General features: G+C 40.0%; 1 protein-coding gene across 1 annotated transcript; it reads left to right on the top strand.

The window, feature by feature from the left end:
* The first annotated feature begins 310 nt into the window (after window positions 1-310).
* Window positions 311-15949, top strand: ccdc40 (coiled-coil domain 40 molecular ruler complex subunit). Its single transcript, XM_004538832.3, has 19 exons — window positions 311-355; window positions 1938-2077; window positions 2475-2568; window positions 2685-2800; window positions 2978-3061; window positions 3805-4024; window positions 4649-4806; window positions 4918-5040; window positions 7019-7140; window positions 7406-7649; window positions 7751-7933; window positions 8532-8777; window positions 10908-11121; window positions 11224-11393; window positions 11483-11574; window positions 12028-12142; window positions 14661-14849; window positions 14932-15090; window positions 15487-15949. The coding sequence occupies exons 2-19, from the start codon at window positions 1949-1951 to the stop codon at window positions 15724-15726; spliced, it is 2898 nt and encodes a 965-aa protein (XP_004538889.3). The 5' UTR covers window positions 311-355; window positions 1938-1948; the 3' UTR covers window positions 15727-15949.
* The last annotated feature ends 2010 nt before the right edge of the window (window positions 15950-17959 follow it).

Raw genomic sequence — 17959 nt, 5'->3', positions numbered from 1 at the left:
TATTTAAACCGTATTTATGTGACTATCAAAACAAAGATCACTGCCCAAAATGAGGCCATAAATTGCATCTAAATATTTGTCTACTCTCTTACAGGCTCCTCCAGCCCTCTCACAGTTGTTGGCTGGAGATAAAATGTTACCACAGCATTAAGAAATTAGCTTTGAACATGTCAGTAACTCCTAGAAATGACTTTTATTCTGTAAGCGGTCGTAAATAAGCGCGTACATCCTACGTGCTACCTGTGTGTTAAAACGCCACAGCGACTGATGTCTGACTGAGACTGCGCAGACGCCAGCTACGGAAGTTTACGGTTGCCTAGTAACCTTTATCGACTGTACCCGTAACGCTACCGTGGTAAGTTGTATCCTAAATGCAAAATTAAATTATATCATTGGTACGATATAGTACGATGGTATTGGTACGCAAACTCTAAATTGTTCTTTTGACTATTAAAGCGCCAAAGTCAGGTTGACAGTTATTATACTGTGATCCTCACAAACCCTCTCTATTGTTGAGGACTTAGCGCGAAGCTAGCAAGAATACAGAAACGTAGCTAATTTTAAATACAAGGAAGGTATTTGTTACCCATAAGCCCAGCCCGGAAATCTTCAGATTTCCACTTGATATTTTATTCATTTTCAAGTAGGCTCAGAAAAACTTGAATATATAAGGTGAGTTCTGGTCAACACATGAAATTGTAAAAATCAATAATGAGTGCAATGTATTTACTAATTTAATTTCATTGTGTATAATGAAAAACGGCAAATGGCCTGTATTTGTATAGCGCTTTTACTTAGTCCCTAAGGACCCCAAAGCGCTTTACACTACATTCAGTCATCCACCCATTCACACACACACATACACACACTGGTGATGGCAAGCTACATTGTAGCCACAGCTGCCCTTGGGCGCACTGAAAGAGATCATGATTGTTTCTGATCATTATTATTTATTAATTACGAAGGACCCACCCTGATTCCATAGGTTAGGGAAGCAGACCTATATGGACCTTAGTGGAAGGGCAACACACAACAATATGACCTCTGTTTTGCACTCATTTAAGTGTAAGAAACCGTAGGACACTGTATTTTTTATATCCAAAACTCATTGAGCAGTCTTATATAACATTTCCACGATTCAAAGGTAAAATAGGCTGCAAAATCTAGACTGATGCTATTTTGACAAATAATTTGACCATGAGGGAGCGTGGACATAGAAAAAACTCGACCCCTGTGTACCTGTAGATGTGATAATGCTGGTGCAGAAGTGTATTATCCAATGCTAACTAGAAATTTCTGAGTTTAATATTAGATTAAACCATTTAAGAGTCAAAACTTGACTCCAACACAGCCCTCAAAGAGTAAGTCATGAGTGTGTAAGTCATGGGGTGTCGAAAGCAGCACTCAAGTTCAGCAGAACTAAAACTGAACAACCACCTGAACAGGTATCAACTAGAATATAATTTTTCAGTTTCAAGAGAGAAGATTTAACACTGTGGAAAAACCCTGAAACCTGATTAAAAGATTTCATAGATATTGTTTAGCCAAAAGACTCCAGACATCCACTTCCAAATTTTGTTTCTTTAAGAATGACTGGACTACTGTTTGGCAGTTTTGCATTTATAATTGAGAGAACACCACAGCCCATTAAATCAAAACCCAAGATGGCAGGCAGGACATCTGTTATAGAAGTGAAACATGTCATATGACATCTGAGAAAAGAAAACATGTTCAGAATCTTCAAACGTGGCAATAGCTGACTAATAAAAAAGGGATTAGCGCCACAAGTTAAAATATTTGCTCTTATATTTTCAGCATTGCTAAGAAAAAAGTCGGAAAATTTCTCAAAAGCCCTCTCTCTCTCACCATTAGCCTTTGACCTTTGGGGCAAATACACATATTAGTCACCTGGAGAAAATATAAATCTTCATGTGAAGTTTTAGGTCCAATGCAGAACCCAGGAGATGATGATGGAAGGGAGGAAAGCTCCCCCCGAAATGAGACAGATCCCAACCTGCATCATGGAAGTGACGACGCTGAAGAAGACATTGGAGCGACTGCCTCACATTACAAAGAGGTTTGATATGTGTATCTGCTGTGGTTTTGTTTCCTTACTTTGTTGCTATTTTAGCAACAGGTCATTGAACACTGATGCAGTTTGGATGTTTGGTCAGGTGCTGTGCTGCTGCACTCACAGTCTTAACTGTTGGATGCACAAAATATTGCAGTAGTGTTAGTCATTTGGCTCAAATGGAATCAGCAGTTTGGACTCTCATGACAGGATCCATTCTTAAAGAAGTGTGTCCTCCTTCTTTGCAAATTTACATTTTGCAAAACCACTCACTCAGCCAGTTTGGCCCCTTTGGTGGGCAGGTTCATGTTTGACATCTTCAGTCTAACAGTTCTCAATGTTTAAATCACAGCAGCTATTAAGGAGCTCTATTCATGCTTCATGTTTGTCTCCGGACTCACAGGCTCAGTCACTGCCACAGCCAGAGAGCCCTGCTGCCCAGCGTTACCATGACCTCACTGTAGTGGATGAAAACTTCCCTGCGGCCACAAATTTAAGTAAGTCCCACATTAATCCTCTGTGGGATTTACTTCTATATATTCTATAGCAATATGTACCCTTTTTACATGATTATTTATTTTTTGGTTAAATGATGCCTTTCACTGTATTTCAGTGCAAGAGGATATTGCTCAGATGGCTCACCGTTCACACACATCGGAGGAGATGGAGGATCATGAGCCACTGCCAGAAGATGAGGAAGAGGAGTTGATCATTCTTGATCCTGAGCATGTTTGTAGCTTCACCTTTAATCTTTACACGACCAGTGTGTTTACTAAATAATGAATCGATTTTTGTCTTAGTGCTCATCAGAAAGAAAATTGAATTATGATGGATGTGAAGCATTAATACTACATATCTTTGTCTTCCACTGGGACGTTACTGATACTATATTTAATCTGTTGGCAGCCCGTGGTCAGAAGACAACAAGCTGCTCTGACAATCCAGCTTAGAAAACAGCTGGAGAGGATTAACCATACACTGAGGGAAAAGGTCGGCCACTTCTCTGACCAAAAACTCTCTCCATCTTTGCTCAGTTAATACACTGATTCACACATGCAGGAGCAAACAAGCTAGTTTCTATACAAACAAATGCAACTTTTCTATTTAAATGCCCAGAAGATGGTGGTGTAGAACTGTATGGCAACTGCAGAACACTTCACATCTTCTGTATTACATACGACAGGTGTTTAGGAAAGATGCAACACCCACAAACTGTTTACCTTTCCAAGAAAAACACTTGTTGCAGGGTTAAGGTGTGAGGCCTTCATCACTCAAATGGGTAATGATGACAAACACAATATATTAAATGTCATGTATGGTATATATAGCGAATATTGATTTATAGTACAGTATATTTCATATGTAATGAGTTGAAATTTAAAGCACTTTGTATAAAACATTTTAAGAGTTCCCCTCATTATCTGAATATGTTCACATAATGGGTTCACATAATGTTCACATAATGACTAATGTTTGAAGGTCACAGATTTATTTTTAAAATGTCCCCAAAAGGGTTACAATGTTGGAAATAAGTTACAAATACAATAAAATCTTTTTCAGTTCCAGTTCCAACCGGCAACCACTAATAAGTAGAACCAGTACTTTTATACCAGGCTTTGTCCTGGATGAAGGAAAGCCATTTTAGTACCCAACATAAAAGCATGTATAAAGTCGGTTATCGTCTAGAATTATTGATTTTTCTGTGATTTCTAACTGCTCTCCTCCTCCATCAGCATGCAGTTGCGAAGGATGATGCTAGCCACAATCAGGAATTAGGTGTGGAGGTCTTCAGGATTCAGGAGCATCTGGTCAGACAGCAGAACAGGCTGCATGACCTCCATGAGACCAAGACACAAGCCGAAACCAAACACCAGCAGGTTCTGAACCAGCTGGAGGAGATAAAGAGTCAACATTCCAGCATGACCAGAAAGGTCTGCGAAGCCAGAGCCAATGGTGAGCCTGGACTGTCATTTAGAGGTTGTGTCTTTGTGCTGATCCAGGATTAGTTTTGATTTTATATGACTCTTGATGTCTGTCCCAATGACCACATTACAATTATGTTTTTGTTTTTTTTTAAAGAGAACTTTATTGCTACTATTATCCTCCATCCGAATCAAGCTTCATTCTCTGTTTGGGGTTGTTTTCCACTGTGAGTTCACTCGTACTACTTATGATTGTTACTCAGCCTGCAGTAAAATAAAATAAAATGCTGTAAAATTCAATTACATTAGGATTCCACTTTATGCAACTTCTTTATATTCACCCCTTAGGTTTACACGTTTCAGCCAGAAAGCTGGAGCTTTAAGATCAACTATTTTTTATGCATTTGGCTTTATGTTAGTATAAGTGAGAATCTGATGGATGTGAAACCCTAAAAGTTCAATGGTGCAAGTTAAGAAGTTAAAATAAATGTAAACAGATTTTATAATTTTTTAATCTTTCCCTTTTAAAAGCAGCCTTTGTTGGGCCTATGTAATACTGTTTGAGCAACAGAAAGGCAACATCTGTATCTGTTCATGTTTCTGAAATTGTGATTCGAGCCATTATGTTTATGCTCTCTCCTCTGTCCTCCCTCAGAGTCCCAGCTACAGGCGCAGTTAGACAGCATGACACAGTATCTCATCTTCATCCAAGGAGTCAGTGAAGGACTGCGCTCTGAAGTCAAAACCATGAATAACGCTAGACGCAAAGCGAGAGCTGAGAAGACCCAGGCAGAAGACCAGAAATTAAAGCAGGTAGACACTCACATGTAAATTATTACGATTTGATTGTATTTGTCAATATATACACTATCTGGTATATCAACATAATTTTAACTAAGCGAAAATACTCATCTGTTACATCAGGATTTATATGTGGAGCGACTAACAAAGGAGTTGGACAGGCTGACGCAGCAGATAGCCATGTATGAGTCCAAAACCAGTGCTCATGCAGAGGAGACACAGACAGCCAAAGAGGCTCTCTCAGAGGTAACTGCTGTGCCGTAAAAGGTTATATGCTGCATCTTTACATGAAGAGATGAGCACTTTATCCCTGCAGCTTGAACAAGAATTAGTTGCCCACCAGACCTTTTTTTGGACATAAAAGCAAAATAGTGAGCTAGTGAGATAAGGTGCTAGTTAGTATTGGGTGATTTCACTATTAAAAGTGTCAACTTTCATATTACCCATAGCAAATAAATATTTCATTGATGTGAATATTGCTTTTATATCGATTAGTAAAACTGAAAACATTAAAACAATAGCCCAGTTCATTTATCCAGTGATTGATTGAGTGAAAATTTTCCTTGATATATGGATTCACATTCAAGTACTTGCATTTAGGTATCTAGACATGGACAAGACAACCTGCTGGAGTTCAAACTGTGCATCAGAACAGGTCTCTTAAAGGTGATTTAAGTGACCTTGAACGTGGCATGGTTGTTGGAGCACATGAGACAGTCTTTTTTTTAAACTGCTGATATACTGCACAACCAGGAGAAAATATTCTTTGAGCAGCAGTTGTCTGAGACAAATTGTTTGATGCCACAGATCAGAGGATAATGGCCAGACTGTCATGTTTCGGCTGTGTGCAGGCAGGAGACGACCCAAATGCAAACTCACGGGGAGTAAACTCGAAAGCACAGCTTTATTGCTGGGAAACAGGCGATACGACAATACGAAACTAAACTGGGAAAAACTAATTATAATATGCACAAGAAGACACAGCGAGAATCACACACAGCTATGAGGGACGATGCGACATGGAACAGAGGGTGATTCTGACATAAATATACAGAAGGTAATGAGTGAGGTGGGAACATATGGGAGCACAGCTGAGGACAATTACGCATAACAAGACAGGGAGGATACGGAACTGAAAATACTAACCCAAGGTGCAGACCTTAAACGTAACACAGGAAGAACACAGAGACACAGACAGGAGGGGAGAGAGAGCACGGAGAGAGGACTGACATCATGGGCAGGGGAGACATGGGACAAAACACGAGGGGAAACAACGCACAGGAGCTCAGAATTATATAAACACAAATATACAGAGGGAGACGTAGGAGCAATTACACAAGGAAATCTGACAACCAATAGCTAAACATAACAACCTAGGGACTAAAACGTTAAACTAACAAGGTGGACTCAAACCATAATACAAAATAACAAAACACAAAAATTCAAACCGCTGGGTCATAAGACCCAGGATCATGACACAGACTTCTTTGAGCTGATAGGAAGACAACAGTAAGCCAAATAAACACTTGCTAGAACCAAAGTATGCAGAAAGAGCACCTCTGAATGCATGATTTGAAGCAGATGGGATACAACTGCAGAAAATCACTAAGGGTGAATCTCCCTTCAGATAAGAACAGGAAGTGGAGGCAATTCACACAGTATCAGCTGTTCAGGATGGTGCTGGTGTAATGGTGTGGGGGATATTTTATTGGCACACCTTTGATCCTTCAGTATCGACTGAGCACTGATGAAATACCACACCTACCTGACTCTTGTTGGTGCTCATTCCTTTATGACCACAACCACATATTACCCATCTTCTAACGGCTACTTCCAACAGGATGTTGAACCATGTCACAAAACTCAGAACATCTCAAACTGGACTCTTGACCATGACAATGAGTTCACTATAGCCAGCAGTCACCACATCTCCGTCCAACAGAGCATCTGTGAATCTGTGCCACAATTTTAAAAAAGGCTGTTTTGAAGGCAAGTTTGTCCAACCTGAACTACCTGTAACTGATGAAGTGGCTGGTGGGTGTATCTTACTAGTTGATTTAATGATGTAAATGGATACAGTCAACACAAAAATATTTGGATGAGAGAAAAAGACAAACAGGTTATGTTTTTGTCTAAGTTTACTAACTCATGAATGAAATAAGAATTCTCTGATTATGGCAGTCGTCAAACAACATCAGTCATTCATTTTTACATCTTTGTGCAGGCTGAGATGGAGATGGAGTCACTGTTGGTGGCCCGTAAACAGCTGCTGCAGCAGTGGAGCAGCTGCCTCATGGGGTTGAGGAGACGAGACGAGGCCTTCGGTGCGATGCAGGAAGTCATCCGGTGAGACTGATGGATGTGGGAAGCTGTTTCTGATTCATGTCCTACTGAGTAAACGTTAAAGGTGCTAATGCGCTTCAAGTGTACATGTAACAAATGATGACAGTGCTCTAAACATAGAAACATAGTCTATAGAAAATGACAGATGTCTATAAAAAATTTTTTTTTAGAACACTCAATGATAATATTAACCCTTATTTGATTTTTTATTCAAAAGTAACACAGAACAAAAAGTGAGCAGCCATTCATTTTTTTCTGTTCTTCTCAGTGAAACCAAGCACCAGGTGATCTTGCTGGACAAGGACATTGATGGCTACAAGAAGTCCATCAATGCAGAGCAGGAGCAAAATGAGATACTGACACTGCAGCTGAATTGGTCTCAAATGGACTGCACCACTACCAGAAAGCTCATCAGTGACAAGCAGGCTCAGCAAGAGGCCCTGCAGGCCCACTACAGCACATTCCTCCTCACTCTGCAGGAGACAGAGCGAACCCTCGCTAGACTCTCAAAGGTCAGTGTTTGGCCAGAGAGCAGTCGTGGTACAAGGTTAGAAACATTACATTGCCTGATTTTGTTTTTGTCTTTTTTTAATCTCACCCTTAATTTCTCCAGGAATTTGGGTCACTCCAGGCTCAAGTGAACGATCAGAGTAAGCAGCTGGAGAAAGAGAGTTCTGCACGGCTGGAGCTGGAAAACAACATCATGAGCTCCATGCAGCATAAGCTCCTCCACAACAACGCTGCCAAGTACTCCCAACTGCTCACTGAGAAGATATCCAGACTCAAAAAAGAGAAGGTAACTAAAAGCAGGAAAGTATTGAAAATGCTTAGACTGTCACAACACTCTTATGATAACACTCTTCAGACCATTCACACTAAATCCCCTTTCTTTGATATCTCTAGTATTATCATAAGAGTGTTATTCACTATACCCTACATATTGTCCAGGTCTTTGGCTTGGGCTTGTTTTAGTGAAAGACACACTCCAGCAGTATCACGTTATAGATAAAGAAAGAGAGAGAATTCACAAGCAACTGATGAAGTCTTTTGGTTTGAAATGACAGAATAATGCAAATAACAACAGCTCTACAGGATTAGTAACAGTAGTAGTAGTAGTAACAGGTGTTAAATAAGTACATGTATAAAGGTTAATGTACACTATAGAGCCATAGAGATTTGAATGCAATTTATTCATATTGTCAAATTAGCTTTATTCAATTTCAGTATTATTATTTTACTAGTTTTAACATTTTTTGTTCATGCTTTTACGTGACAGGATTACATTTTTCATTTTGATTCCTAGCTTTTTTTCTTTGTAAAATGTGTAGAGAATAAAACAAATATGTGAAGATATTAGATTTATGTGCTTCTCATCATTCCTTTCCCCCCTTTAGATGTACCAGTTGAAGCAGTCAGAGGAGGAGGTGTTGGTGGTGAAGCTGGAGAGCCAGCTGGTCAGCCAGCGAGTGGACAGCCTGGCCCTGACTCAGGAGGCCCTTGATCAGGAGATCACAAAGTACAACAAGTTAATCACAGCCATTGAGGCTAAGCTTACTTCATCTGTTAGAGTCATCGAGCAGAAGCAGTCAACGATCATCGGATACAACACGAAGATTTCTCAAATAGCGGCCACCACTGGGGTGAGTGGCTGTGGGGAAGCTGTGGTTTCTTGTTACTAAGATCATAAATAAATACAATAGAATACAATGCAATTTTATATATATAGCACATTGAAAACCAGGGGGTACACCAAAGTGCTTCACAGTAAGGAATAACGGTAAATAATTGCACTGAACAGTAAGTGATTAAAACAAGGTCAAATAGAGAAAACAGAGAAACAAACAAACACATTAGTAAGTAGAGATAGGGAGAAATCATGATTATCCAGAGAAATGAGTAGCGATACAGCAATTAAGGAGCGGTGAGAATTAGTGAGTTGGAAAAGCCAGGTTGAATAGGTAAGTTTTCAAGCATGCTTTAAAGTATTGGATGGAGTCAGAGGCATGAATGCTAGCAGGAAGACTATTCCAGAGGTTTGATGCTACAGAGGCAAAAGCACGATCACTCCTAGTCTTCAGACGGTGCCTGGGCTGGGCCAGAAGTAACTGACCAGATGATCGTAAAGAATGGCTGAGAGCATAGAGACTGAGAAGGTCGATGAGATAGTCATGGGCAAGGTTGTTTAGGCATTTCAAAGTAAGCATCCATCCATTTTCTTCCACTTATCCGGAGCCGGGTCACGGGGGCAGCAGCCCAAGCAGAGAAACCCAGACCTCCCTCCAAGGCCAACACCAAGGCATTCCCAGGCCAGCCGAGAGATATAATATCTCCAGCGTGTCCTGGGTCTGCCCCCGGACCTCCTCCCCGTGGGACATGCCTGGAAAACCTCACCCAGGAGGCGCCCAGGAGGCATCCTTGTCAGATGCCCGAACCACCTCAACTGGCTCCTTTCGATGTGGAGGAGCAGCTGCTCTACTCTGAGCCCCTCTCAAATGCCGAACTTCTCACCCTATCTCTAAGGGAGAGGCCAGCCACCCTTCGGAGGAAGCCCATTTCTGCCGCTTGTATTCGCGATCTCGTTCTTTCGGTCACTACTCCTCACCTTGTGAGGGTAGGGGCGTAGATCAACCGATAAATTGAGAGCTTTGCTTTTACACTCAGCTCTCTCTTCACCACAACAGACCGGTACAGCGTGCGTATCGCTTCAGCCGCTGCACCAATTGTCTGTCGATCTCACACTCCATTCCAAGGTGAGCTGGAGGCCATCACCCGATGAAGCCAACAGGACCACATCATCTGCAAAAAGCAGAGATGAAATCCTGAGACCACCCAAGTGAAAGCCTTCCAGCACTTGGCTATGCCTAGAAATTCTGTCCATAAAAATTATGAACAGAATCGGTGACAAAGGGCAGCCCTGTCGGAGCCCATCACCCACCAGGAACGAGTCCGACTTATTGCCGGCTATGCGGACCAAGCTGTTGCATCGGTTGTATAAGGACTGAATGACCCGTAGCAATGGGCCAGACACCGCCCACAGGATCCCTCGAGGGACGTGGTCGAATGCCTTCTCCAAGTCCACAAAACACATGCAGACTGGTTGGGCAAACTCCCATGCACCCTCAAGTATTCTCGAGAGGATAAAGAGCTGTTCCACGACCAGCACGAAAACCGCATTGTTCCTCCTGTATCCAAGGTTCGACTAACGGACAGACTCTCCTCTCCAGCACCCTGGCATAGACTCTCCCAGGGAGGATGAGGAGTGTGAGGCAAGTAAGCAGCAGAACTTTAAAATCAATACGAAATTTAATAAGCAGCCAGTGTAAGTCAGAGAGCACTGGAATAATAGAGGCAAACTTTCTAGTTCCGGTTGCGAGACGAGCCGCAGCATTCTGAACGAGCTGTAATCGTTGTAGGTGAGCGAGTTGGAGTCCAGAGTAGAGCGAGTTACAATAATCTAATCTGGAGGTCACAAAGGCATGTATCAGTTTTTTAACCAATTAAGGGCAGAATCCTTGATGCCTATAACATGTTCTAGAAGATCATTGAAAACCCTCAGCAATGCCGTTTCTGTGCTGTGGTTTCAGTGCCAATAACATCGAACCCATCCTTTAAAATCTGGGATGGAAGGAAATCGTGAGCCAAGTTCAAACTTCTCAATTGATCAATTATGCTTTTAAAAGTAGAAAGTGAATGAAAATAATTTAGTGTCATTTTGAATTCTTTTCAAAAACGAGGCTGCCAGCTTTAATTTATTTTTCCTGCATTTGCAGCATGATGACCTCGGTCCTCTGCACATCAAGATACAGTCGATAATAGCTCAGATTGAGGAGCTGGCAGCAAATATAAAGAGCGACCAGCAGCTTTGGATGAAGCGACAGGGGATTCTGATGGGACTGACCCAAATGATAGAAGCCAACAGCAAGGAGCTGCTCAAACTGCAGGCAGAGTACACAGGATGGCAACAGACGAAACTCTACTTTGAGAGTATGCAGGACGCACATGCTGCATACTCCGTCCAAGTCACAACCTGTATGCTACTATGCTACTATCTCCACTTCATTCTCACACCAACTCTAATCCTTTCAGGTCAGATAGAATCAGAGCACCGTGAGGAGGCTGAGCTGGAGAAGAGCTCAAAGATGCTGAAGCGTGATCAGCTGAAGCTCAACATGCTGATCAGCAAGAAAGGACAACTGAGCCAGGCTCTGCAGCAGGAAAACGCCGTGATGGAGACAGATTTCATTCACAGACTTAAGGCATGACAGGCGGGTTTCGTCATTTTATATTTTCTTCTTTTCTTCTGTTTTATATTAATATATAACTTTATGTAAAATTATGTGACCAGGATGCAGAGAGGGAGGCCGTTAAGATGCAGATGAAAGTCGAGAAGACGCAGGAGGAAAAGGAGAGGCTCCTCAACAGTCTGGTGGAAGCTGAGTCAGTCACTTTCTTTTTGTCCTTGTTTCTTCTGACTTAAACATATTCAATTTATTTATTATTGAGTTGATTTGCTAATTTGCTTAAATCTCTTAAATCTCTCTCTCAACTCTTAAGTCCTACTACTTATTCATGCATCTTTCAGGATCTTACAAAGCTTCAAACAACCCATTGACTATTAAATTAGTTGTCGGTGATTTTGATAGTCGACGTAATTGTGACTAGTCGACTAATCTTTTAAATTTCAACCCAGCTCCATGTAACTCAAATGCCTCTAACTCGAAACATATTCATAGTATGAAGGTAAAATTTTGCAGGGCTTCATTAAATATGCAGAGTTATTTCCGGAAGAATCACATACTCAGAGAAACACTTTGATTTTTAATGGAATAGTGTACTTTGTTCTGCATGTGTGTGTATTTTCTCTTTTTCTTTGGCACGTGTGGCATACAGGCGGCAAATCATGCTGTGGGAGAAGAAGACACAGCTTGTAAAAGAGATGCGTTCAGCTATGGATGTGGGGCAGGGAGAAAGCCACACAATGAAAGCTGAAATACATCGTATGGAGGTAAACACAGTATGATTACAGACAGACTATAAGGCTGATTTGCCATCTACATTTTAGCCTTAGCCTGCCATGTGCAAATGTGCTGTTTATGTACAATGCATAAACGCATAAGAGTGGGATATGCTTTATTTGAAATGCATTCGATCACTTTGACCCTTGAATTAATTTTTTGGGAAAATTCACTGTTTATTGAACCTTTTGACAATTTATTTTATTAAATAAATATAAGTTTGCTAATATAAGTTTTAATTTGCATCCAGCAATTTTTTTTTATAATTTATTGCTTACAAATGTATTGTGCAATGTTTTTTTAGTTTTCAAGGGAAAAAGCCTCAAAGGTTCATGTATCAGGCATGAAGTTCAGCAAATTTTCCAATTTACAACTTAAAGAATAGAAACAACATGTGGATATGACTTTACAGCATCAGTAGTGGTGTAACGATTCTCCTAACCCACAATTCAGTCTCAGTTCTTCTTTAGATGGAATAAATATTAAAAGCTCAATTATATGATCAGAAATGAATAATGAATGAATAGTAAACATAGTCTTATTCGTTTCCAGTTTACTCATTACCTGAACAATCTTTAACATTAAAATGATTTCATCAGCAGGATCTAATTAAGCATTAACTGCTCAACATGGGTATCACTGTAAAGGAAGATTGAACTATATTGTGGACACTTTTATCAGTCATAGTTTCAAGGCTGTTAAACCTCTAAGCAAGGGTAATTTTATATATAAGGAGTTTCCATCAAAAAAAGGTATCTGAGACAAAAAAGGGCTCCAGGTCCAATTGGATGTGAAAACTAACAGCTCAGTCTTTTTATTTCTCGTACCTCCTCGGGGAAAAAATTATCTCAAGCTCTTCCAAACTCACAGTCATGTTATTTTCTCTATAGAAGCAGATAAATCTGTCAGCTTGGTGTCTGATTACAGCACATAATACTGATATATTCAGATTATATTCAGAATATAAATCAGTGCCTGCTTGTAAGAGACAAGGTGACGGAAAATATGAAAGCCGCAAAAATACATCTTATTGAAGCTTTTTGTAAATGTGTTAGATCTTATGGCTCATTTGCTTTCTCATTATGAACTACTGATGCATACAACGTATAACTGCAAAATTAAAGTATAGACACTTTAACTCAGTGCAAACTCAGTTTTGAAAGGACTAACACTGGGATCACATTAGGAGGCAGATTTGTTCAAATATTTTTAATAGACCCAACAAATACAAATATTTTTGATTGTATTGCTCCTTTTTGCCTTCAGAACTGCTTCAATTTTTTGAATCTAGAAACATTTGTCAGAGTCTTTGGTTCACATCAACATGATAGGATCACACAGGTGCTGCAGATTTGCCAGCTGCACATCTATGATCCCGTTCTACCACAACCCAAAGGTGCTCTTTTAGATTAAATCTGTAGATGCTGTTTGAGGGTAGTGAACTCACTGTTGTGTTCAAAGTCATTTAAATCACATTTCTTTCCCATTCTGATGCTTGATTTGGACTTCAATTCAATTCAATTTTACTTATATAGCGCCAAATCACAACAACAGTCGCCTCAAGGCGCTTTATATTGTACAGTAGATCGTACAATACTAGATACAGAGAAAAACCCAACAAACAACGAATTCAATTCTGGATTTAACAGGAAGCCAATGAAGGGAAGCCAATACAGGATAAATATGCTCACTCTTTCTTGTCCCTGTCAGTACTCTTGCTGCAGCATTTTGGATTAGCGGAAGGCTTTTCAGCGAGTTTTTAGGACTTCTGATAATAATGAATTGCAGTAGTCCAGCCTAGAAGTAATAAATGCATGAACTAGTTTTTCAGCGTCAATCTGAGACAGGATATTTCTAACTTTAGAGATGTTGCGCAAATGGAAGAAAGCATTCTTACATATTTGTTTAATATGTGCGCCCATCCAGGTCTTAACTAATTGGTGTGTGTTATCTGGCTTCATGGACAGATAGAGCTGTGTGTCATCTGCATAGCAGTAAAAATGTATGCTATGTCTTCTAATGATACTGCCTAGGGGAAGCATGTATAATGTAAACAGAATTGGTCCTAATTCATTTGAAAGCATCAGGCTTTCAAATGAATTAAAAGTCTGTCTAGGTCTTTCGTTGATTAATAGGCTGTTGTGATAAATTGCTGCCACACCGCCCCCTCGGCCTGTGCTTCGAGATTTCTGGTAGTTAGAATGACTCAGGGGTGCTGATTCATTAAAACTAACATAATCATCCTGCTGCAACCAGGTTTCTGTAAGGCAGAGTAAATCGATTTGTTGATCAATTATTAAGTCATGTACTAACAGAGACTTGGAGGAGAGAGACTTAATATTTAATAATCCACATTTCACTGTTTTACTCTTTGGTTTAGATTTATAGATATTTTTAAAATTGTCTTGAAAGTCGTAAAACTAAGTTGTAAGAATGCTGGATAACAATTTGCTCTTAGGGTGATTAATGTTTGTGAATTCTACCCAAAGTGTGTTTGTGTCTGTGCAGGTGCGACTCAGCCAGCTAATGAGGCAACGGGAATGCCTGCTGAGGGAAAGCGAAGCAACAGTGGCGAGAAGGGAAACCATCGTCTTGCGCAAGGAGGCCATGATGAGGAACTCCCTCAAACAGGCTACACAGGGTGACCTGAGCCTCTCTATACAGGGCCTACAGCGCAAGATCCGGGAAGCACACAAGGTAAAAGAGACTGACGGAACATTAATTCATTTGTGCTTGGAGCAGGTTGAGCATTTATCTTACATGCAGGATTTGTCTTCAGCAAGTGGTAGAGTATGAGCAGGTGACTGGGGAGCTACAAAAACAGAAGGAGAGTTTGAGAGACAGGATCACACAGAGGAAGACTCATCTCACAGAACTGTGCAGCACCAGTTACATCCTCGACTCTGACTTTGTTAATCTTCAGGATACCAAAGAAAGGGTAAGGGTCACAGACTGTGAATGTGAATATGTGATTGTACTTTAAAATTGTTATTCTTCTGAATTGCACTGGGTTGCATGTACAGTGAGGGTGTGATCCACTTTTCATTGGCTTCTAATCCGATGCACTCTTCATTGTTAAAGGAACAATGATACCCGGTATGTGTCAATACAAATGTCTAATGGGAAGTGAAACTGTTACCATTGCACAACTTAATGAAGGTGTGGTGAGAATGTTTAACTTGTTTTTTTTTGGGTCACGTACACAGAACTTGCTCATCACAGTTTCCACTCTTGGAAAATACTCACACTTATCCGACCTATCAGGAATAAAATATAACTACTCATTGTTTGATTAATATGTCATTACTCTGTCATTATCGCTCCCTCTCTCTAGAACCTAGGACACCTAGTGGCTCTGCAGAGTCGGGCCAAGAGGTTGCGTACAGTGTGTGAAGGCAGCTATCGAGCACTGTCCACCCCCGAATCCGTGGAAGCCGCCCTGCAGAGGCAGACGGACCGCTTGCATGCCATCAGCACCATCTTGCACCGCGTATGTGAGGAGTTCCCCCAACATCAGGGGGCGCTCCGCAGGCTGTCACGAGCACTGTCTGAACATGCACAGGCTGTGGAATAGGAAACATCCCAAAGTCAGGAAAAGATGACGTGACAGTGCGCGCTGGAAGGACAATGCACAGGAATGACATGTGAGTGAAAAAAGGGAAAGCTTAGATAAGTAACAGCCAGGGAAGGATGACAACTTGTTCACATTGATGTGTGGTTTCGTTGATGCATTGAAATGTTGTTTGTGAAAAAATTTAAGAAATAAAAGGTAATGAAGTTTCTAATCTCAAAGTTAATTATGTGGCCCACTGAATTGTGTTAAAGTTGACCCCAAGGGCTTTTTAGACTGGCACATTTAAATTCCGGGTCTCCAAAAAGCCAGTTACAAAATACCTGAAAATCAAAAAGATGTTTTTTGTTGTATTAACTAATTATTGTGGAAAGTAAAAATCACAGTACTTTGGTGATCATTAAAATATGTCCTGAATTTACAAATTGATGACGATTCATCTGATAATCCATGACACACTGCTCTGCCCTACATAAGCTGCCTTTATAGGTTCAAAGTGTCTGCATTGGTATTGGCAACATTTGCAGCATCGTACAGCAGTAACTTACAAACAGAAGGTTTGAACAGCAGATGAGTGAAGTGTCTATGCTCACAAACTTCCATATTGGAGATATCTACTCACACACAAAAACTGAAGCCTGGCAGTGATTAGTTTTACATACACCATCCTCAGCCATGTTTAACATGAGCATTCACCAGTGTGTCACAAATATACAGTAATGTGCAAATATCTTAAAGCCACCAATTAGTTCTTTATGTTTTGCTATGAAAAATAGGTGCAGGTATATTGTTAAAAGATACATAAGTAAATCTAAGTATATAAGGCAAAGTCAAAGTTTATAGAGTTCTGATGTTGTTGAAACACAATATTTGGTGTGACCAGTTTTATTCTTCAGCTCAGCTTGAACTCTCTTAGATGAGATTTCTTTTAAGTAGACTTCAGTATTGTTCTCCAGGCTGTCCTGGTCACAAATCTAAACTTTTGATTACAGACAAACTGGTTTGAAAGCAAACTTACATCACTTATAGACTTACAGTAATAGCTCTCTGTTGTTTCCTGTATTCATAGTTTCATCTTCTATTGTTGAAATTGATGGATCGAGGATTTCTAACTATTTCTGAAGTCTTTGACCTCTAAAACCCACAAAGAATTCCGATTGAGCAACCTTGGAAACAGCTTCCGTTCACTGTGTCATAACAGTTGTATTTAGCTCATTTCCTTCTCTTCTTCATTAAACCTTTAACTTTACATTTACAGTTTTGCAGATATTTTGTCAAACATGTGTTCCACATTACATAATAATATTAATCTGAATATATAAATCTCTGTTGTGTTTTTTTTTTTTTTCATTCTTCAGTTCTGCTTGCTTTCATACTGGAGAAATTATAAAAATGTTATATACTTCAAACAGTGTTCAGTAACTCAAAACCAAGAAACAGTAAAAGTACACTCATCACCAGGGAGTGAACTGCCTTTGTTCAGCTCAGTCCTGGAAGAAATTCTTGCATTTTGTTGTAGCAGTCAACTTCATCAGGCTAAGGCAGCCACGTTAATGCTTTCAGCGACTGTAAAGTGGAATCTTTAACACAATTCTGAAAAACCAGTGATCGAGCCTTTTCACTCGCAAATTGTGGAATGATCTCCTGCCCAGCCCCCTTGTTACCTCTTTTTAAAATATATCTTAAAACTCTTTTTTATTCTTTGGCTTTTAAATCCGAATGAGAGTGGTGTACTCTTAGCTTTTATTTACAGTAGTATTTTTATCACTGTTGTTGTTGCTGATTTTTTGTGTAGTGTTTTGGTGATTTGTATAGCACTTTGTCAAAATTGTGTTTTTTAAAAAAGTGCTTTATAACTAAACACTATGTATCATAAAACATCGCATAACTATTAGATTGGATTTCACTTAAAAATATTTATTTTAAAATAGCCTGATATTCCACAGTCACACCTTTTTATATAATATTTTTCATACTGCCGTGGTAATGTGTTGATCAAATGGAAAACGTGCCACTTTACACGGTACACATGCCCTAAAGTACACAAAACGCTATATTATCAGTACTGCTACATGACGCAAGCTTATTTTGGTTTTCTATTGTCAGTAGTACACATGCTTTGTTTTTTTTCTCATTCCTTATCAGTTGATGTCAAAGATCAGTTGAAGATGGCACAAAACCGTAGTAGGGACAGAACTGTCACGTACCATCTGGAGTGACAGAGCAGAGAAAAGAA

The sequence above is a fragment of the Maylandia zebra genome, linkage group LG6, assembly GCF_041146795.1.
Source record: "Maylandia zebra isolate NMK-2024a linkage group LG6, Mzebra_GT3a, whole genome shotgun sequence".
NCBI classification, from domain to species: domain Eukaryota; kingdom Metazoa; phylum Chordata; class Actinopteri; order Cichliformes; family Cichlidae; genus Maylandia; species Maylandia zebra.
This window is presented reverse-complemented; position numbering and strand designations above follow the sequence as displayed.

Bases quoted from the DNA above. Each gene is read 5' to 3' on its own strand.
- ccdc40 (XM_004538832.3), top strand. From the start codon at position 1,949: ATGCAGAACCCAGGAGATGATGATGGAAGGGAGGAAAGCTCCCCCCGA. The intron at 2,078-2,474 runs GTTTGATATGTG...CCGGACTCACAG, and splicing joins CTGCCTCACATTACAAAGAG to GCTCAGTCACTGCCACAGCC. The intron at 11,575-12,027 runs GTCAGTCACTTT...TGTGGCATACAG, and splicing joins AACAGTCTGGTGGAAGCTGA to GCGGCAAATCATGCTGTGGG.